The 23,126-nt window shown below is 44.7% G+C and overlaps 1 protein-coding gene across 1 annotated transcript; it reads right to left on the bottom strand.

Moving 5' to 3' along the window:
- Positions 1-10,661: 10,661 nt before the first annotated feature.
- On the bottom strand, positions 10,662-22,073 carry CYP24A1 (cytochrome P450 family 24 subfamily A member 1). The gene is made up of 12 exons (XM_075901168.2): positions 21,615-22,073; positions 21,197-21,387; positions 20,425-20,518; positions 19,879-19,975; positions 18,510-18,601; positions 17,411-17,522; positions 15,815-15,960; positions 15,018-15,184; positions 14,745-14,823; positions 13,786-13,980; positions 13,550-13,661; positions 10,662-12,611 (listed from the first exon to the last, which is right to left on the bottom strand). The coding sequence occupies exons 1-11, from the start codon at positions 21,885-21,887 to the stop codon at positions 13,551-13,553; spliced, it is 1,557 nt and encodes a 518-aa protein (XP_075757283.2). The 5' UTR covers positions 21,888-22,073; the 3' UTR covers positions 10,662-12,611; position 13,550.
- Positions 22,074-23,126: the final 1,053 nt, after the last annotated feature.

Here is a 23,126-nt window from a genome sequence, read left to right as displayed (position 1 = left end):
ATCTTGTTTTGAAGGCAAATTTGCATGCCTTCCCATAAATATTGTACAAATGAGTTTGCAGGCAGGAACGTTCATGGAGCCAGCAAATGTTAAGCCTAGAGGGTATGTCTACACTACCCTCCTAGTTCAAACTAGCGGGGTAGTGTAGACATACCCGGAGATATTCATGAGTGGTGAATTTTTAATTTAGAAACTGAACAAGTGATATTTGCAGCAATTGCACTCATATATGTACCAAGTTAAAGCTAATCAACACAGCTCCAACTCTGAATTTTACACAGCCAGTACTCGGAAGGAAGAGCTTGCAAACTACCTGATGGAGCAATAATTTTTCCCAGAAATTGGGGTTTGAAATAAATAAACATTTTGTGGAAAAACTGCCACTGGCTAATGGATGGTCTGTGAAAAGAAAGAGATTCAAAATGTGCTAAGTAAATGATCCCTTATGAATTCTTTCCCCAGAACTAATTCAAAAACAGCACACAGTGATGGAATGTTTTTCTGGAAGATGATCAGACTTTGTTACTGCGTTTATAACTGTTGACATTATTGTTCACCTCTCTCATAACACTAAGAAGTTGGTTATCTGCCATGTCTATTTCTTTCTTAATAGCTACAATCAGATTTTAATCTAAGTTGCATGACACATACCTGCATGCATAGCAGAAAGTTAACTGTTGTGCTACATACATCTTTGGGGATGTATGTATTATACAGGGCAGGTTTTCAGCTGGAACACGTTTGCATAGCTCTACTTCCTTTACAGCTGAAAATCTGGCCCTTCATTTGCAAAGTTTGTAGAGTCTGTCTGTTAAAATTAGAGGAAAGTGAATTAATATTCCTATTAACCCATCCCAATGAAGCATTTAACATGGATTGTCCAATTGTGGTCAATGGGACTCCTCACTTTGAAAATTAAGCATGTAATTAAGTGCTTCGGTTAATCAAAATCCTTGAGCTGAAGCAAACTTTTGAGTCATTGACACTAGTTAGAAGAATTTTCAAGACATAAAGTGGATTATTTGTCAATTAAATACAACATCAGTGGGAGTATGATCAAGCTTAAGTCAACACTGACATTTATTTCAAAGGGACGAATAAGGAATTAATATACTTACTAGTAGGAAAAAATTAGGCTAGTACAAAGTACTAAGCATGTGACTGCTGCATTAAAAATGTAAAATAGTGTATAATATCTGATTTACAATAAACATAATAATAAAAAAGATACCACATTGATGGCCTTGAAAACTGCACTTCTTTTTTTGCCTACAACCACCTAGGGTGGGATCTTTAAAGAAACTCAGGCCTTGCAATGCTAAGTGTTGTGGCTCCTAATTTTAGGCACCTAGAAAATCACATGAACAACACTGAGCCACAAAACTCCTGTAAATGGGGGGGGAGGGGGGATGGGCACTTTCAACTGCGCTCCACAGAGCCATGCTTGATGGGGAGCTGCCTCAACCAGCCAATGACAGATGCTGATGAGCGGGGGTTATGCTAACCCTTGCCCCTCAACTGGAGTTAGGTGCCTAGGTCTGGGCTGCAGGGAGGTGCTTGGCTCTGCTTAGGGAGTCAAGCAGGCCTGCCAACAGCAATTCCAGACCCCAGCACAGAACAATCAGTGGTGCCCCCGCCCCTCTCTCTTGGCCAGAGCTGAAAGCCCCCTAACCCAGAGAAAACCTGAGCACGGTCACATCCACGTTCCCCACCTGCCTGGAGGAGCCTCAGACAAGCTGTAGCCGCACCTGCCCTCCCTTCCCCCGACCCAACCCAGCAGTATTTGCTACTCAGCCAATCCAGAAATGTTATCGGGCATATCTAGAGCATCTTTGAAGAGACACTTTTCCCCAGAGCAGGCTGAGTCTGGGGAAGGGAGGAGAGGCATGGCTGTGGCTGACCCAGGGCTCATCTGGGCAGGGAGAGGAGCACTCAATGCTTCCCTGAGGGATCAGGGGGCCTGTGGCCAGCCTGGGGTTCCTCTGGTGGCGGGGACGTGCTTTGGGCTTCTGCAGGTAGGGAGGGGAGAGCTTGTGGCTGTGGCCAAGGGACGGGGCAAGAAGGGTCTCACAGCTTAGCCACAGGGAAAGAGTGCGGGTGAAAGGAGTGAAGCCAGGGCATAGCCTCCTCCAAGGAGGGCACCACCTGCCACCACGTGCCCATGCCTGCGGCCCCGCCAGACAATTTAAAAGGGCCCAGCAAGGCTCCAGGCTGTCACTACTATGGCAGTGGCTGGGCCTCCAGGCCCTTTTAAATCACCCAAGCCCCTGGGCAATTGCCCCCTTTGTCCCTCCCCCTAGTCCCCAACCTCTCATTGGCAGGCCTGGATCATGCGCCAGGGAAAGACAGGCAATCAGCTGCCTACATTGCCTAAGGTTGCCAGATGGTGTCAACAAAAGTACCAGACACACGTGACATTACATCACAATCTACATTACATCTCATGTAGAAAATACCAGACATTTATATTTTCTCAATTTGTTTCCCGAACAAACAGCTCAAATACTGGACTGTCCAGTTCACAACCGGACATCTGGCAACCCTAATTGCATCTGTGTCTGAAACAGAACAGCTGGGTGGGTTGGGGTGAAGAAGAACACCTTCCTTACAACCTTTAACTAGTGAGTAGGGTACTCACCCAGGAGTAGGTGACCCCTCAGTTTGTCACCTCGCCTTCTCCTAAGGAATCTACTACTACTCGGGTTAGTCACCTAACTAGGTAGTTATAAAGTCATTCCATAGCTGTCAGCCGACGGTCAGGGCAGTGAGTCCCTTATGACCGGCTGAAGTTCTTTTAAATTGTGCTTGGTTCTGTTACAGCAACTGAAGGAGTCAGGTTAAAACTTAAACAGTTACTATTTTATTGTTACAGGGTAAACTTAGTTGTTAAATGCTACTGCTGTGTTACAGATAACACAGCCACTACAAAGGACAGGACAGAAATTACACTAAGAAGTCACTTACAGGTACCATGAAACCCTTTTGGTTCTCTGAGCTCTTATTAAATGCATACAAAATAGACACCTAGCAGGTATATATTCTCACCCCTGCATTCCAGACTTGGCGTGGCCAGCGTCTTTCTCTCAAACCCTCGGGAGGAAGTAGGGCGAGGTTGGGCGTCCCACAGACCTCGGGAGACAATCAATACCTGCCAGCAGGTGTAGATGATTGGAGCTCAAATGGGGTGGGCTACTAAACCCCTCTTTATACCCCTTGGGTCATGTAGGCTTCTTCCTGGTCTCAAGTGGCCAATTAGGAAAAATGGCTTTGAATGCCAAGTTTCCCACAAAGGGTGCAAAGCATAATTCACACCTGGGAAAATGCAGACAAGGGGCACCTCTGGTATATGATGGGTGAAGATTCCTCTTCTGGGACAGTGCAGGCGTGTCAATTACTGGTACTAGCCATCAGGATGGCGGGAGGCCCCGGGTCGTCAGCCCATTTACTGTCTGGTTTCTGTTTATGGTAGAGTCAGGGACAGGCAGCACACCTGTGTTCCCAGGGCATCAAAGGCTGATTGCCTTTCTCTTGATCTCTGGGGGGGGGAGGGGTGGAAACCAAGATGGGGTTCGTGTCTGGCTACAATAGCCTAAGTGGTTAGGGCACTCTCCTAAGAAGTAGTAGAGCCCAATTCAAATTCCAGCTCTTTCTCCTTATGCGGAAGAGGGACTGTTAACCTATAGTAAGCTAAAAGCAATAAGGGAGGTCCTCTTGCTCTTCCCCACCCCAAGCTGTTTTCTGTATCCTTCCCTCTGGATATGTCTACACTACAGGATAAGGACAAATTAAGATACGCAATGTCAGCTATATTAATTGTGGAGCTGAAGTGGAACTACCAACTTTTGGCGCTGTCCACAATGCAGGAAGTCAAAGGGAGCACACTCTCCCTTCAACTTCCTTTACTCCTCATGGAAGCAGGACTACCGGCATTGACCAGAGCGCCTCTCGCAATTTGAATTAGCATGACTTCAATAGATCTGCTAATTCGAACCCTGGAAGATCAACAGCAGCAGCTTCAATCTTCATTGTAGTGTAGACTTATAAGAAGCCAAATCCAGTTGGCACACTCTGAGATCTCTTACTGGATTGGGGCCCCTCTTGCAAGTTAGGCACCCAAGCATCAATCTTGGCCAGTTTGTGAATCAATCTGGGTTTAAGCTGTTGGATCCCTGTCATGAAGCAGCAGTATTCATGCTCAGCCAAGAGAGCTGTGCTACAGCAGGGGTGGCCAATCCATTATAGATAAAGAGCCAAAATAGTGGTGGACATAGCGCAAAGAGCCGAGGGAAAAAAGTTGTCGAGCAAAAAGAAAAAAAAAGGACGCTTCCCCTTTAAATGAAAAATCCAGCTTGGCTTTTTAGCCACATCAGGCTCCTGTCAGCCAGCGCCATCTTGCTTTACCACACCAGACGGCTCCCCTGCACCTGCTGAGTACATGGAACTGGGGGCCGAGGGACCTTTGTAGGAGTGCAGGGGCAACTTCGTGAGCCGTGTGGTGAAGAGCTGCGTGCGGCTCGTGAGCTGTGGGTTGGCCACCCCTGTGCTACAGCCTGGGCACTGAGTCAAAACTTAGGGCTTGTCTTCACTTACCCTGAGATTGATGCTCTGGAGATTAATCCCCCAGAATTTGATTTAGTGGGCCTAGTAAGAATGTGCTAAATTGACCACTGATGGCACCCCCATTAACTCCAGTACTCCGTGTCAAAAGGCATAAGGAAAGTCAACGAAAAAGTTTCTCCCATTGATCAACTGAAGGTATGTCAACTCCAGTTACTCTATTCTCATAGCTGGTGTTGTATATCTTAGGACGACTTTCTTTGGTAGTGTAGACCTGGCCTTAGGCACCGACAGGTTTGGCTGGCAGCTAAGTGGGAGTTTTGTGGATCACAGTGGTGCCTAAAAAGTGTCTTAATACCTCTCTGGGTTGCACCCATACAGCATAATCAGCAATGGCTTTAGCTTGTTCCAAATCATCACACCTATGCACCTGAAGCATACCTAGAAGAATCACCTGTGAGTCTCAAGGACTATTTCAGCCTCCTCTATCACTCTTATCCACTGAGAATGTTAACCTGGGTGCCAAAGAATACCGTGTATTTTAGAATTTCAGTGTCTTTCCACTCGATAAGAGACTGGTCCCATTAATTCCTTTGAGGAAACAGGTTCAAAGCTGCCAGGAGATGGTATTGACTTTCAGTTAATAAGTATCCACAAACTATGAATCATCTCAAATAAACAGTTAACTGGGTCGATTAAGTTCAAACAGGTGCCCCAAAAGTGAAAGGTTCCAAAGCCAATTATTAATCCTTGGAGCCAACCCATTTTTTTAATATGACAATTAACTGCCTTGGATTCCTCAGAGATTTCTTAACATGAAAGTCTAGCCTGGTTATTCGTTTTCTGCATCATTTGACATTTACCTATTTCCTGGTAAAGTTGATGCCTGATGTACTTTTGGCTCCCTTGCAAAGTATCCTTGCCTTTGAGGAACACTCTAGGTAAGTTGATGCAAAGGTTGCTAGGAATTAGCTGATCAAAAACTGGGAAAATCACAAAGTTCTTGGAATGTCCAGGTCACTAATTATTATACCTTTGAGAAATCTGGGTGATAGGACATGGGTGATTATCATAGCTCGAACATTCTGGTACATTGGTATGAATTTGGATTAACCGCCACTGAATTATTCTTGATTTATACCAATGCAGTTGAGAGCAGAATTTTTGAGTCTTTTAAAATCTCTGGATCTTTTAAAACAAATAGATAAGAGCTTGCACCTGTGATTGCCTTAAAAAGTTAAATAGGAACATATGTGACCAGCTAAGGCAGAGGAGGCAAACTACAAACTGCAGGCCACATGTGGTCTGCCAGACCCTTCTGTCCAGCCCCCAAGCTGCCAGCCAAGGAAGCTATCCCTCAGTCCCTCCCTGTCTGTCCCCTCATCCCTGCCGCCTCAGCTTCCATAGTGCCTGGGCGGCACGCTCACTGCGCTACCTGTCCCGATACTCCAGGCAGTGTGGCTGCAGTGCCTCCTGCTCCAGGCTGCACTGTCAGGGCGTGGAAAGCAGGGGGAGTCCTGGAGGAGCAGTTGTGTGTGGGGAAGAAGGGCTGACTGCATAGGAGGTGGAGAGATCCAGAGGGCAGTCAGGGGAATGCAGAGCAGGGGGGATTGGATAGGAGTCAGGAAGGACAGGAGGGCAGTCAGGAGCGTGGAAGAGGAGGTTGGATAGGGGCAAGGGCTGGGCCATGCCTAGCAGTTTGGGAGGCATAACCTCCCCCAGCCTTCCCTACAATTTCTGAACCCCAAAGTGGCCCTCTGGCCAAAAAGTTTGCCCACTCCCGAGCCAAGGTATGCTCAGAAATGAACCAATAATCCTGATTCTGTTCCCACTATCATTAACTAAATTTACACTGGTGAAACTCCTTTGACATTAGTGGAGTAACACATGGTTTAATGGAGAGTAAGCAAGAGGGCACTAACTCTCCATGGCTGTGTCTAGACTGGCATGATTTTCCGGAAATGCTTTTAACAGAAAAGTTTTCCGTTAAAAGCATTTTTGGAACAGAGCGTCTAGAGTGGCCTGGACGCTTTTCCGCAAAAGCACTTTTTGCAGAAAAGCATCCGTGCCAATCTAGACGTGTGTTTCTGCAAAAAAGCCCCGATCGCCATTTTCGTGATCGGGGCTTTTTTGCGGAAAACAAATCTGAGCTGTCTACACTGGCCCTTTTGTGCAAAAGCTTTGCACAAAAGGGACTTTTGCCTGAATGGGAGCAGCATAGTATTTCAGCAAGAAGCACTGATTTCTTACAGTAGGAAGTCAGTGCTTTTGCGGAAATTCAAGCGGCCAGTGTAGACAGCTGGCAAGTTCTTCCGGAAAAGCGGCTGATTTTCTGGAAAACCTGGCCAGTCTAGACACAGCCTATGTTTATCTGAAAAGAGGGATTTTGAAACAGAACTGGTGGCAGTTTAACTCCACAGTTCAGCCAGAGACATCCTTGACTCAGCAAACGAGGAGCAATTTTAGCAAATGGGCTGCTTGTTCTGCAAGTAACCCTCAGGCTGTCTGTATCAGCAGAATGGACACGTTGTTTTACGTAGGATTATATCTTCTTCTCTTGAAAGATCTCAAACTATCCCCTGCCATCCTGCAGGGCTTTTGAATGACGTTAGTTCACTCTGGAGAGAGTGAACGGGTCGAATCTAGTGAGATCACACTGCTGTGTATACTGGGAAGAACAATGTAGTGTTCAGACTGAAAATCTGCTGTAGATGTAAGAAGCAGAGTCATATGACCTACTTGGTATGCACTAGGTCCTGATAAGAATGCAAATAGTGAAAGAGATTGCAGGGGTAATTTGACAAGTTCCAAAGCATGCAAAGGTCTAAACTGTAAGCTAGTACAAGTCCTGTGAATGGAGTGGAGATTAAAAGATTGAAGGATGGATTGCTACACTTATTTCCCAAGGTCTTTAGAAATTGTTATGCAAGCTTATAGTATCTCTCAACAGCTAGTAAAGGTAGCCCCAGTACTATCAGGGCAATACTGCTTCATTGTAATTTAAGGGTATACTTAGAGCTAAAAATGTAGCTCTACACAATGTACACAATGGAGCCCTACACAAATATAAAAATGTCATATCTGCTCCTCATCCAGATCTGCAATCCGTGATCCGGATTTTACTTGTATCCATGTGACAAATCTGGAGCAGGGAGGGAGCGCTGATGAGCAAGGAGGTTAGCAGGGAACATGCAGGCAGTAGTCTGGGGCTCTGCAGGTTAGCCCTCACCAGGCTGGCAGGGAAAGGGGAGTCACCAGTTCACAGTCAACCTGTGGAACTTTTTGCCAAAGGATATGGTGAAGACTAGGACTTTAACAGGATTCAAAAAAGAGCTAGATAGATTCATGGAGGTTAGGTCCATCAATGGCTATTAGCCAGGGTGGGTAGGAATGGTGTCCCTAGCTTCTGGAAATTGGTGACAGGAGAGGGGTCACATGAGGATTACCAGTTGTGATCCCTCCCTCTGGCACATCTGGTATTGGCCACTGTCGGCAGACAGGATACTGGGCTAGATGGACCTTTGGTCTGACTCAGTATGTCCATTCTTATGTTCTTATGTTTGTGTGGAAGCTGGGCAGGGTCAGCACCCCCCTCCTTCAGGGAGATTTAGGACACTGCATCTTGTGTCCTTTTCCTGCCGGCAGTTCAGGGGCCTGCAATAGTGCCTCCCCCGCGACCTGGCAGCTGGGTGCGAGGGAGACTCCAGTGCAGGTGTCTGCTCCACTATCCATGGGTATCCACATTCAAGGATATGAAGTGGGTATCTGTGGATATGCAGGGCTCTAGGAATACTCTGGTGCTATGGTTTATTACTATCAGAGGAGGCAATGTAATAGGAGTGATAGAGATTACAGTTACTCTTGGGCTATGTCTAGACTGCAGGCTTCTTTCAAAAGAGGCTCTTTCGAAAGATCGCATCTAGACTGCAGGCGGATCTTTCGAAAGAGAAATCCGCTTTTTCGAAAGAGAGCACCCAGCGAGTCTGGATGCTCTGTTTCGAAGACGGCCTCTTTACATTGAAGAACGCCTTCTTTCGAAAGAGGAACTTTCGAAAGAAGGCGTTCTTCCTCATGAAATGAGGTTTACCGCCATCGAAAGAAAAGCCGCGTTCTTTCGAAATAATTTCGAAAGAACGCGGCTTGAGTCTGGACGCAGGGGAAGTTTTTTCGGGAAAAGGCTACTTTTCCCGAAAAAACCCCTGAGTCTGGACACGGCCTTGCAGTCCATTGACTTGAGCGGAGTTACATCAATTTACAGCAACTGATCTATGTAATTTAGACAATCGTACTAGCAGGAACACTCTAGAATGTAGCCATTCAAAGGCACTAACAAGTGTAGAGGTATCATTGAACTTTTGAACTCCCAAAACTGAGATTTTACCTAGAGGTTGTTTAGTGAAGTAGATTTTCACAATCAAGCCCAAAGGGAATGGTATGAATTTGTTTGAGAAAAGTACCACTGCATTAGTGAAAGTTATACCTCTACAGACAAGAACTCTTTGTTAGTGTGAACATCAAAGCCATATCTATACTTACCTGTGGATCGACAATCCAGAAGTTGATCTTCTGGCATTGGATTTAGTGGGTCTAGTAAAGACCCACTAAATCAAGCACTGAGGGTGCCCCCATTGATGCCCTGTACACCTATTCCTCATGAGGAGTAAGAAATGGTGATGGGAGTGTTTCTCCCATCAACCTACCGCTGTGGGGAAGGCGGCAAAGTTTGAATTAACGTATGTCGACTCCAGCAATGCAATTAACATAGCTGGAGTTGTGTATCTTAATTCAAACATATCCCCTAGTATAGGCCGGGCCTAAGAGTAGCAGCTTTTTGCAAGGCTTCTAATGGCATAAGCCTTATCACATCTGCTTTGTTAGTTGTTTAGTTATTGCACATATGAGAACCAAAATCCTCTTAGTCTATGACTAGTTCCAATGTAGTGTTGGTAAAAAGCCCATGAACAACATATATTGCATCATTTTGAATAAATTGGGAAGAGACAGAAAATTAATTGGAGGTTTATGTGTCAGCTGATCTGCATTTGTCATTCTACATGTAACTATGTAACAATTTGGGGAATCAGTCTGTGTACAACTGACAAATTTGGTCTTACATGAAATTGTTACAACATAGAATGCCTCAATGTATGGTATCTGTCTAGGCTTGGATATGTCTCTTGTCAGACCAAAGAAAATAAGTTGGCTAAAGCTAGACTCATTCCTCTATCTTCTCTACATGAGGTGGAAATGGTGAGTGGAAATTCCCCAGAAGAAGAATAAATGATCCAGCTGTCAGTGGTGGGACATGAACTTAATTCTCAGAAAGCTTTGGACTGCAGAGAGGAAGAGATTAATGTTTTAGTATCAAGAGATACTATTTAACAGAGAAAGAGAGGGTATGATTCTGAAGAGAAATTGCAGAAAGATCCTGATCACCTCAGAGGTCTCTGTCCTAAGCCCAAAGGACTCTCCAGCATTGTGAATAACCAGAAAGGAAAATGAATATTGGTGTTTCTTATTTTTTCTGTCTTGTATTAAGCAACAAGTAATTTGTTTTAGAATCCTTGAAAACCACAGTGTGTCTGTTTGGTTTGTTATCACGTGCCCCTAACAAAGTGAACAGTTAACCCACAGTGAGCTCACAATTGGCATACTAGGGGAAGGTATGAAGTATGAGGGGACAGAACTAATCCCAGGACCTTGGCAATTGGGCAAGTGTGTGTGTGTGTGTGTGAGAGAGAGAGAGCTCTCAAAGGGATGATAGAAGCTCCATACCTTAGGCATGTGCCTAGATACTCCTGATGGAACAGACTTGGACTTTTCAAACTCAGAAAGTTTACAGCATAGAATGCCCAGTGAGGTGAGCCTCAAACACAACAGCCTTCTGAATGGGAAGCCAGAGGAAGCTCTATTAGAGCTCTGTGTGTGATTATAGTGGCATCAGATTTTCTCTCATTTTATGGGGATAAATAGGGCCCCAGTATTGATAATTAGAGATTTCCAGAGCGGTAGAAAGTAATTATTCAGTAAGCTAGAGAAACTATTTCATGTAAAGTACAGTGAAAGAATCACCATATTTATTATATTTAGTAAGAATGGAAGACTTGTTTTTTCCCCCAAAATTAAACTGTTTTATTACAAAATTGCACAGGAAAAGCAGGATGTTCACAATTTTCTTTATACACAATAATAGTTATTTGAAATATGACTATAACCATCTCCTAAAGAAAGAGAAACAAACCTTTCTAAGAGGCAGACAGTTATTAAGACTTTACATCATCTTAAAGCATACAAATTAAAAAATAACTTCTTTTTTAAAAAAAAGCAATGTACATAATATACAAACGCTGTATTAGAAAGGAGCTACACCTAACTATGTAAGGGGAAGTATGCTATTGAGCCATTTTAGGTATACTGTATTGCATCAGACAGAGGGCAATTACCACTTCAGGCCCATTGATACAGACACAGGTACTGAAATCCATGTGTAGTTTCACAAACCATGATCCTCCCCATAAACAACACCCTTTGAAATATTTATTGTTGGTGGTACTTTAAAGTACCTGTATTTTTCAGATCTTATATTGCTCATCTGGCAAAATGCAGCCCCTGTTAACTTCTTAATTTGTATTGCAGTAACTCCTCAAGGCCCTAGTTAAGTGGCCTCTTTGTGCTTTGTACCGTTTACACCTACAACAAAAAGACAGCCATTGGCTGAGAGAGCTATAATCAAAGGATGTAACGAGACACAGATTGGGAGGATTAGGGCAGGTGAGAGAACAGGACCATAAGCAGAGAGACAATTATGATTAGTGTAATAAACAGCAGTCACTGCACATTAGCTGCCTAGCCATTTTCATGTATTGTGAAGGTCAGAACCCTATGTTAATGGGGTTGCTAGGGCTGCTATTAGACTTGTGGAGGCCTGGGGCTGAAACAAAAGCTGGAGCCTCATCACCAGGCTCAAAGCCAAAGCTCCAGGGCAGGGATATCAGGTTACAGTCTTCCCTCACCCCCATCCAGGTAGTGGGGCTTGCGCTTTGGTCCCTGCTTCTAGGGGTCATATAGCATTTTTTGTTATCAGAATGGGGTTGCAGTACAATGAAGTTTGAGAATCCCTCAGGTACATGTAACCATCACCAGGTGGATTTGAACTTGGGAGCTCTAAAACCAAGTATAGGAGCCTCTACCGTCTGAGCTAAAAGCCAGCTGGCTCCCTGCCCATGCTGTAGAGGCCTTTTGATCTTAACTGTTGCTGTGGACTAGATACCACTTGCATTGCTCAGTAACCACACTAGGAGTGTGGGTTACATAGGCATCACAGTGAGGCAGGGTTCAAATAAATTAACAAGTCCATGTAAAAGGCCTTGATCTTATTTTCCTTGTATAAAGAGTAGAATCTCTTAAGGGGGCAATGTATTTCTGTTACTTTCCTCTTTAGTGCTTTTGTTAAAAGGTCACCTGCAGATGGAAATCCTCAACTAAATCCACAAAACAGGGGCAGACTGGAAAAGAACAAGGCAAGATTTCTTTACCCTGTCCCACCTCACCCCCAAACTAGCAGGTCCATCACTCATGCCTTTTTTCCCAAGGAGATATCCTTTGTGACACACATAGAATTGAGACTAATTCCTTTCTCAAACCCTGAACAACTTCCAGCTTCCAGATTTTCAGGTAACACTCTTCACTCAGTACTGACTAGCACCCAATGCTGAGTTCCACAGCCCACACTAAAATGCTCAAACCAGAAAATTCCCTGAACTTTGTTGTCCTGTGAGCCCACAGATGCAAAATGTGCACAATACTTTTGTTCTTTCATTTTAGGACTGTGAAATGCATTTCGAAAAACCTGCTAACTCTGACACATTTGCATGCAGTGTAAAGACTAGGTGAGCTTTTCTTCACAGTATTTCTGGCCTTCTCAGTGCTTTCCTGAAGGCATGTCCATGGCAATTTCCCCCACGGCTCATGCCTGCTGGCTTTGGCATTCCAGATTCACATGTGTTGTCATCAGAAAAAGGCAGTAATAGCATAGTCCTCAGTCCACAGAAGATCTGGATAAACAGAGAGTCCATTCATATAATGAACAGTTCTGTACAATCAAAGAATACGTTTAGCATATTGTTTAATTCTCATAGGGTAAATTTTGTTCTTGTCTAATGGATTAGTAAAAGGACCCATTCCACTTAAATCCCTATTTTAATGGCTTGGTTCTATCTCCTGTCTAACTCTCCATGAAATCTAATTTTCCAGTTTACATTTGGCTTTAGTACAAGCTAAATCAGGCATGTGTACAGCCAATCTTATAGTATTTTGACTATGAAATCTCACATAAGTTCATGGTACTTTGGCACCATCAGAATCAAAGTGTAGCCTTAACTAACCTTGAATCTGAACTCCAAGCTCTAATCTGAATCCAGCCTCCTGGACTGGCCCACCTTTACTAACAGTTCAAGTGTTATGCAAGTGAAGGTCAAGCAATTTTATTCCTTATATGGTGATTTGCCTTTAATGACAGCACCAGTTGTTTGCCACTGGTGAAACTAAATGGGCCAACACTTTGATTTAATACATTAGAAAAATATTGTTATTTTCAGGACGAAGTCTTCTAGAAATGCAGAAGAAAACCATTAATTGGATTCCAGCTAATAATTGTTATACATGGAGGAGTGGGGGATGAGGAGCTAGTTTTCGCTATCTGTCTGGAGGACAGACATAGACTGTTATGGGCCACTGTACTTAACACAGTCAAAGACTGGAAAGTTATATCAATCTGTTATGCAATTCGTAGCTTCTTTTGTAGTTTACAAGAATTACTTAAGGGCAATGAAGCACACTGACTTTTAAGAAATGTGATTCTTCATGCAGTGATGTTAAATTGCACAGGTCAAATTCTGTTATGCCTAAACAGCCCCCCTGTCTTTAGTAGTGGGTACTACTACCTGGAGCAGAACTGAGTCTACTATGTCCCAAAGCCACTTATCCACTTTACCTCATCGTCTTTGAAATGCAATGGGAAGCTTTCGGCTGGGGATCAATATTCCTGAATGCAGAGCTTCGACTGGCTTATTGTCAGTTGCCACAATCTGATATTTGCGAACAAGCTGTAAACACAAAAACATGAGTTACAGGAGACCAAGCATGACTTTGGCTCAAGATATGATTGAAAAATTAGGCTAATCAGACCAGTTGCAAGCAGTTTAAAGAAAGTTATAATGCAATATTTACCCAGCAAAGGGCTAAATGAAGTTGCAGTTCAGCCAAGCGACGCCCAATGCACATCCTCTTCCCAATACCAAAAGGAATATGAGCAAAAGGATTTATTATATTCTTCTCAAGCCAACGCTCTGGTTTAAATGTAGTCCAGTCACTGAAGTACTCTTCATTGGATCCCAAGGCATGGCTGTTTAGCATCAACACTGTCTGGAAATAAAAGCAGTGGGAAAAGTTCAGTTAAGAACAGGTTTGGAATAACTGAATAAGTCATTTTGTATTAATGGAAAAAGCTGATAAAAAAGGAAAGCAAAAGTTATTTTCTCAAAAAGTAATGTAGTACTTTTCTGGGTATATCAAACAATCATGAAAGAGAAGACAAACATCAATGGAAAATATGAAGAATGTCTTGGAATCAACACTACAATTCTTCGGAAATATGTTAACTTCAGTTTCAGTCTAAGGCGGTGCAACTGCATTAAAGCCAAGGGCGTTATACCAGGACACATTTTTAAGAGAGGAGATTAGATAATTATAGTACTTTCTCCATGCTAGCCTTTTAACCTATTGAGAACTGCCAAATCTAAGGTGAAAAATAAGAAATAGCAGAATGAGGGGTTGGTGAGGTGGACCACAAAGAGTAAAAAATGAATGCCTGAGATTATCCCCTTCAGTGAAATTAATGCCTTAATTTATAATCCAATGTTATCCATTTCAATGGCTTTCAGTTTCTGAGAAATCTTTAATATTTATCATTTAAGTCAACATTGAATGCCTTCATCTTTTTAGGCTGCCAATGCTAAGCTCATGACTATGCTGTCTAAATGCTTCAAAAAAGCATTTACATGATGGGAACTAGTCTGCGACCAGCAAACCATCAAGAGACATTTTCAGACTGGAGTGGTTACCTTGTGTTCATAATTATATTATAAAATGCTTATTTTAAGATACCTACAGTAACAAATTGTACTCACCCCTTCAGGTAGCACATAGTCCCCAAGCACTATTTCTTTGTCAAGTGTACGAGTGGTAAATGGCACAGATGGTGTTATCCTACAGTAAAATACATACAATGAATTAATCTACCGTGATTTTGCCTCATCATAGATATGGATAATATTTTAATCTGAATACCTACGTGGACATTTTGAAATTATTATACTTACTGGAATACCTTTCCCCCTTATGGCATATTAGTCTCACAGAGCCCATTTTGATTTACTCAGAAATTATGTAAAGAGTTTTACCTCATAGATTCTTTCAGACATGCTTTTAGGTAAGGCATTTTCTTCAGGTCCTCTGCATTTGGACTCTCGTTAGCAGACACTGCACTCTGTATTTCCTGGAAAAGCTTCTGTTGGACGTGTGGATAGCGTGAAATGTTATACAGAGCCCACAGTAGACTATTGGCAGTCTGAAACATGACCAGAAGACAAGCATGAGCTGTGTATGCATAGAGAACTCTAATGACAAAACCACCAGAATATTGAGTAATATGAGCAGGCCAGTGGACAGGGAAGGACACAGGGAGCCATGGGCCTGGCAATTCAAAAGGGCCTGAGAGTCCTGGCTGTTGCTGCTGCTACTGGAGCCCTGGGCCCTTTAAATCATGCTGGAGCTCCACATGGTGCGCTCTGAGCAGCACTGAAAGGCTGGTGAGGGGAGGTGAAACGCACTCCAGGCATTGCTGAGGGCTAGCCCCAGCCCTGCTCCTTCCACCCACAGAGCTGGGCACCCCTCTGCCTTGCCCAGAGAGAATATCAGTTCCATATTAGGTATTTGAAGTCACCCTTAGAGACAGAAAGGTTTGTTAGAGCTGGAAAATTAGCTACCTGCTATGATACTAATTTCAGTTACTGTGAAGATGCCCATACTCAAAATGGGACTAACAACAAACAGTCACAGCTCCAGGTGTGTAATCTTGATGTGCACTGAATGTAGGTAAGGGCCCTCAGTCTGGTATGTGATAAGCTATCAGCAATGACAGCATTCAAACAACAAACAAACAAAACAAAAAAACTTTTTGAAAACAAACTAGTTTTACCGTTTCAACGCCTGCAATCTGGAACTCTGTGATAGAAGCATACAGTTCCTTCTTGGAGAGCTCACTCCCAAAATAAATGTCACACAGGAAATCTTCACTGGGGTTGGCAGAATATTTCTCTAATCTGTTGTCAATTGAACACTTGGCTGGAGATAGACAGGGAGAAAGTGATTAAAACATTGCTAAAATTCATAAAAAAATTGATGGTCAGGAGAGAGGAGACAATGTTTATTGAGCCACCACCACCAAAATAATATTGCCCTTTTCCTGTGGGTATCCCGTCTCCCAGTGAAACACCCACGTTCCCTCTTTGATAAAAATCAGGGATGGCTGGAGGAAACTACTGACAATTAGAAGGCATTCAGCCTGATAGAGGTATGAGAGAAATCAATGACTTTTTATGTAAGCTACACATTCAGCTATGAGTACATGGGTTGCTGCTAACATAAGGATAACGTACATTGGCTTGGCTTTTCAAAGGGGACAATGGGATTTGGAAGCCAACGAGATTTGGACGTTGAGCATAAAAGTATCCTAGTTTTTTAACTGGAAACTTTGCAGTGTGTTTAACTCTGTGATAGTAAATCTTTGATTCCAAATTGATAAAGACTTTTTTTTTAAACATAGTGTGCCAGATTTTGCCATCCTTATTCACCATGAGTTGTACTTGGCTCCACGAATAGCTTCCTTAGAACTAGTTTATGAGAGAGGTTCTATTCAACACAAGCCATGGTGTCAGAACTCGCTCCTTATGAATGAAGAAACTTTTATTGTTTGTTTTTAAAGCAATGAAATGCGCATGCACCAAACTGGGCGTGGTGAAGTAGTGTCTATTTTCCTCCTATCATACAACAGATCTGAACCTTACAGATGAATCACTCACTGTACAACAGTGAGAATAAATATTCTGGTCAATATTAAATAATCTGAGCTACGAAACCTTGCTTAATTTTTAACATGAATAATCACAGGCTGAAAGATGGTGGAAACCTCTATCTTAGTCTGAGGATATAGTATCTTTTGTTAATTTCAAAGACCAGTAGAACCAAAGCCAACAATAAGAGCTGTTAAAAAAAAAACCAGCCAGTGCTTGTCACTTCAGGAGTCTCAGGACCTGCATTTATAAAGTTATTGAATTTGAGCTCTATCATAAATATGTATTAACTCTTAGCATACATCTCTCTGTAGCATGCAACCCCTTGTCTCTCAAGAACAGCCTTAAGATGGTATGCTCTGCTATCTATGGTTCTCAAATACACTGCTTTCAGTCTATTTACCTCAGTTTCAAAGGTGGAACTACTAATTATACTGTTCCCTTTCCAAAACTGATGGGTTTTCCCTATGCATCATGTGTTTACAGAATAGAGCAAAGGGTTAGTCATAAGGAAAAGTCAAATAAACTTTGCGGGAGCAGTATAAACAGTGCTCTTCCTACAATCTGATTAGAAGTTTGGAGTAAGAAGCAAAATATGTTGCATTTTGTGAGAAGGTCAGCAACCAGCAGTTTTGCAATGTAACAACAATTATAAGTGAGTGAATTCCGAGTAAGAATTCCCAGGAGTTCATAAACATGTGGGTTTTGTATTTAGAAATTACCTGTTTTAAAGATACTGTCCCATGCTTTGGTATGAGCTTGCCAGATTTTTGTGTTCAGATTTTTGTGAAGTGCAACAGGAGTCACCATCATCATCCCAAATGTACCCATCATCTGTAATGAAGAAGGAAAACACACCTTTGTTCCTGAAACAAAATACAGGACTATGTAGCACTTTAAAGACTAACAAGATGGTTTATTAGGTGATGAGCTTTCGTGGGCCAGACCCACTTCCTCAGATCAAATAGTGGAAGAAAATTGTCACAACCATACATACCAAAGGATACAATTTAAAAAAATGAACACATATGAAAAGGACAAATCAAATTTCAGAACAGAAGGAGGATGGGGGGGGGGGGAGGTAAATGTCCTTTGTTCCGTGTGAGTTATCTCCAGCCAATTATCATTAGTGAGCAAAAGTGGATTAAAAAAAATCTCAAAGTAATTCAGAATTGTGCTTCTGATGGGGTATCTGTCCTGGACAGAAAGGATTCACAGATGAACTAGGTCCACAGCAAGTGTGCTATAAATAGTGGGTAAGCACACACCAATTGTGCACAAAATCCCCTATATCTGCACTGAGTGATTTTAACAATCTCACATAGGTGTGATACCCCAACTAAGGTAGTAATTTTGCATCATATGTGCCTATTCTATTGAGAAAAGATGTAATCAGTAGCCCAAACATGTTTCTAGGGTTGGTTTATTATTTTATACTATTTTTGGTACAGTTTAGTCAGAAGGCAAATTTAACGATTAGATGCCCAGGTACCTGCTTTGAAGCAGGTTTGCAAGTGCAAGTTGTAAACATACAGGCAGTGTTTGAAAAAATGTGCCTGAAATTCATGTCTGTTTTATTATGTGCCCTGGAAATTATGTAGTGAAACAACATAAAACAAACTCACTAATTCCGCACGTTGATTAAAAAAAGAAGAGTACTGTTTCAGGAACTGTGTTTGTACATAGAGCAGACAATGAGCAACATGCTTAAAGCTAAGGTCCAGCTCTTCAAAGCAGTTTAGACACCTAATGCCCACTGATTTCAACAGGAGTTAGATGCCTCATTGCCCTTGAAGATTTGGCCCAAAGCCTCCTCCATACCGTTTTTACAGCCTTGATGAAGTTTAGGCTTTCTTCTCCCACCTCCTGTTGCAGGAGTCCAAACCTCTTCCCATACAACACCAAGCAGGTACCTGCCATTTAAAATATATACACATTGTTTCACAATAGCATCTAGATGAGTAGCCACCACTTACTCAATTACCCTTCTGAAAAAGAGTCTTAGTTCTAATATATATTCTTATTATGTACCAACAAAAGCCTGTCACATGGAGGTATGAAAGAAATACTTCAAGGTCATTTAAGATTCCCCCCATACCAACTGACTCAGACATAATGGGGCTCCAATACTGAGCTAGGAAATCTAGTCATGGCACTCACAGGAATTAGAGTTCTTTCCAGTGCTACTGATCCCTTCCTTTGAGTGGCATCTCTTACATTACGTCTACATAGCATCATTATTTCGGAACAACTTTAGTTATTCCGAAATAACAAAGAGCGCATCTATACTGCAAGCCTTTATTTCAAAATAATGTTGAGCTGGAGGACTTCTTACTCCGACTCATGGTAACCCTCATTTTACAAGGAGTAAGGGAAGTCGAAGGAAGAGTGTTTTTCCTTCGATGTCCTGCTGTGTACACAGCGCCAAAAGACAAATTAAACTATTTCAACGTCAGCTACACAATTGACGTAGCTGAAGTTGTGTAGTTTATTCCAACTTTACCTGCTGTGTAGACGTACCCTTACCATCATAGGCATCTTATTTGCCAAATGAGCTAATGGATTCCCTAATGCAAATATAAGGAAATTTTGAATGTCTCATCAAAGACATCATTCTGAGCTTTTAATCAGAGCTTTATTATCAAAATCTATTGTTGACATTGTTTATTAGCAAATGTAAGAGAATCAGAAATTAGAGATGAGGCAGCCCTTTTAGCCATATTTACCACTAGCACAGGATTATTGCCTATAGTCCAGGGGAAGACAATAAGCAGCCTGTGGGCCTGATGAGGTTTGCCAGGGATAGCCCTTGGCAGGCTGCTGCCAGTTTACTTACCTATGCATCCACAGATACATCCGCTTGCAGTTCCCATTCACTATGCATCACCATTCTTGGTCAGTGGGAGCTGCAGGAAACGGTGCGGACTGGGACACCACTTTCTGCAGCTTGCATTGGCCAAGAACAGCAATTTATGGCAGCTGTCCCATGACTGCTGTGGGAGCTGTAAGCAGCCATACCTGCAGACACAAAGGTAAATAAACCACCAGCAGTCTGACCGGGGTTAATCCTGGTGAACTGCGTCTGGCCCATGGACTACTCATTGTCCAACATGGTACTGTTGACAATGTTTAGCTCAAATGTAAATGTTATATCAATATCTAATTTTCAATTATAAAGAAGAAAACTTACTTTCAAATGACCATTTGTTGAACTCTGAATATATGTCTTCAATTTCACCATTGTGGTTGCAAAGCTCATCTATTCTATGCATGAAATCCATCAGGACCTAAATGATGGGAAAACAAGATTTGGAACCAAGATTAGTTTCACTTGATCCTAAGCTTATCTAGGATGTTCTTATGTTCAACAGAGAGAATCTCAAAGCAGTGGATAAACATTTTAAAATATTTTTCTATTACAATTGTAAATTCTGGTGGACTTGCATCACAATAGATCACTAAAGCAACAAATAACTAAAGCAACAAATTTAGGGGAAGACTACTGCAAAGCAACAGTGATTTTCTATGCTTCTTATGGTGTCTAGACGTTGACCATGGCTTAGCCACCAGCTTCTCAGTTTGTTTTGCTTCGGAATCAGCCTCTTGTGTTGCTTTGTGTACAGTTTTATTCTGAGTGATATAAGAAAGTGTACTACCTCATGTTGTAATAGTTGCATATAAAATGATTAAATTGGACAGGAAAAAAAGAATTCACACAACCTTTAGTGTGAAGTACCTCATTGACAGTGGTATCCAGTTTCACGATTTCTGTGGGCTTCATTAACTTCTTTTGAAAGGCACTTCTTATTCTCTGCCAGTCCTGTCCTTCTCTAGATAAGAGGAAAAAGGAGCAAAGTTAAAAACGAAGCAAGACAAATACATTATGCAACAAAACATGCTGCTACCTTAGCTTAATCAGACCATTGCCAAATGTGAGCATATATTCTAGCAGCCTTAAGGTATCATTACATCTTAAGCACACTTTAAAAGTAGGAAAAAATAAAACGAATCAATTTCCAATAAGAAATAGATCAAATGTGTAATAACAAATTGTCTCTGATTAACGATCATGTCATAAGTTCAGAGGAAAAGAACTTCCAGGGGATACGGTTGCAAAGATAAGCTAAGGCACAGCCGGGCTGCACGGAGACGAAATCTGACCTGTGTAACGACAGTGGGAGGTTTATAGCATCACTACGGTGTAAGCAGATTGGAAACGGCTTTTTGCTGGGAGAGGCACGTGCCTTGAGCAAGGCAGAGCCCTTGAAAACAAGATCTGTTTTCCTCCTCGCTCTGTGTACACAGCCTGCCCGAGCAGCGTTATCGGCGTGCGGCTACTGCTCCCATTCTCCCTCTTGGCATCTTTGATTTCCCCGAGTCCCACCCGGTATCTGCCTTCATCTTCACAGTGAAGCGGGGCTCACACTGTGCCGCAGGCTTAAACGGTGCCTGGTGTCACTGGGCGGTGTGGCTTGTCCCCCCACGCTGGGATCCCCGGCTCCACTTACAGGATCAGGAGTCCGTAGCCCTCGCCTCTGTAGTCTCGGTAGGCTTTCCAGGGCTTGATCTCCAGCCTCTGGGGGTGAGCGCTCTCCTTCCTGTACAGCGCTTCCAGCAGGCACGGGGAGCCGATGTGGACGCAGTCAAAGGAGCCCAGCTTCATGCGGAAAATCTTCCCAAACTGCCGGTGGTAGCCAGCCTAGGGCGGGGAGACCCCAGCAGCGGGAGAGACCCAGGTGAGCACAGGCAGGAACCTCGCTGCGATGCTCTCCCCTCCCCCCCCCCCCCCGCGGGGCCCAGGCCAGGTCCAGCTGGACCCAGGCAGCCCCCAGGCGCGGGTTAGCCACTGCCGCACCCCCCCCCCACACACACACACACTCAGCGCGTCCCCCGCCGCCCCGCCAGCCCCACTGATGGGATTTTTACCAGCGTCTCGTGCTGCCTCTTGAGCCCCCCTTTCCAGAGCACGCCCGGCAGGCTGCCCAGCAGCGGCCAGTTGGTGGGGCCGGGCAGGGCGGAGAGGGGGTGTCCCCTGCAGTGCGGAGCCGGCTCGCCCGGCACCACCTCTTCCGCCTTAGGGTGGAAGGCGCAGGCGGAGGAGGTGGGCAGGCTGGGTTGCTGGGGGTGATGCTGCGGGCTGGCATCCCGCAGCGCCAGGAAGGGCCTGAACAGCGGGGCTCTCTTCCAAGGGCAACTCATGGCTACGGGGGGCGGGCGCAAAACGGGGGTGCTGCTAAGAGGGACCTGGCCGGAGAGGCAGGTGGGGGGCCTGCCTGTAGGTGGCAGAGGGGTCCTGGCTGCAGGTGGCAAAGGGGATCCTGGCTGGAGGTGACAGAGGGGTCCTGGCTGGAGGTGGCAGAGGGGGTCCTGGCTGGAGGTAGCAGAGGGGTCCTGGCTGGAGGTGACAGAGGGAGTCCTGGCTGGAGGTAGCAGAGGGGGTCCTGGCTGGAGGTGACAGAGGGGTCCTGGCTGGAGGTGGCAGAGGGGGTCCTGGCTGGAGGTAGCAGAGGGGGTCCTGGCTGGAGGTGACAGAGGGGTCCTGGCTGCAGGTGGCAGAGGGGGTCCTGGCTGGAGGTGGCAGAGGGGGTCCTGGCTGCAGATAGCAGAGGGGGTCCTGGCTGGAGGTGGCAGAGGGGGTCCTGGCTGCAGGTAGCAGAGGGGTCCTGGCTGGAGGTGACAGAGGGAGTCCTGGCTGGAGGTAGCAGAGGGGGTCCTGGCTGGAGGTGACAGAGGGGTCCTGGCTGGAGGTAGCAGAGGGGGTCCTGGCTGGAGGTGACAGAGGGGTCCTGGCTGCAGGTGGCAGAGGGGGTCCTGGCTGCAGATAGCAGAGGGGGTCCTGGCTGGAGGTGGCAGAGGGGGTCCTGGCTGCAGATAGCAGAGGGGGTCCTGGCTGGAGGTGGCAGAGGGGGTCCTGGCTGCAGATAGCAGAGGGGGTCCTGGCTGGAGGTGGCAGAGGGGGTCCTGGCTGCAGGTAGCAGAGGGGTCCTGGCTGGAGGTGGCAGAGGGGGTCCGCAGGTAGCAGAGGGGTCCTGGCTGGAGGTGGCAGAGGGGGTCCTGGCTGGAGGTGGCAGAGGGGGTCCTGGCTGCAGGTCCCACTCTCGCAGAGATGCTGCAGCCCTCTCTCCCGCTCCGTGGTTTCCCATAGCCTGGCCGAGGTGTATATATAGCACTTGGGGGTGCCTGTTGGACTTTAATCTGGGGCCAATGGGTGCTCTGTGTGGGGCGGGTCGGGACTCCTGTGGCGTGGCCCCGGGACCTTGCGGCGGGGCGGGCGGCTCGTTCAAGGGGTCAGCTGACTCCGGGGGCGGGAGCGTATAGTCAGCCAGTCCCCCTCGCCCTGCGGGGCTAAGCGCACGGCCACAGCTGACTGCGCTCCCTTGGCTTCCGAAGCCGCTCGCGCTAGCAAGGGGCGCGCGGGAGACGAGGGCGGGCAGGATG

This window comes from Pelodiscus sinensis, chromosome 17, assembly GCF_052426305.1.
Source record: "Pelodiscus sinensis isolate ZL-2025 chromosome 17, ASM5242630v1, whole genome shotgun sequence".
Taxonomy (NCBI): Eukaryota; Metazoa; Chordata; order Testudines; family Trionychidae; genus Pelodiscus; species Pelodiscus sinensis.
This window is presented reverse-complemented; position numbering and strand designations above follow the sequence as displayed.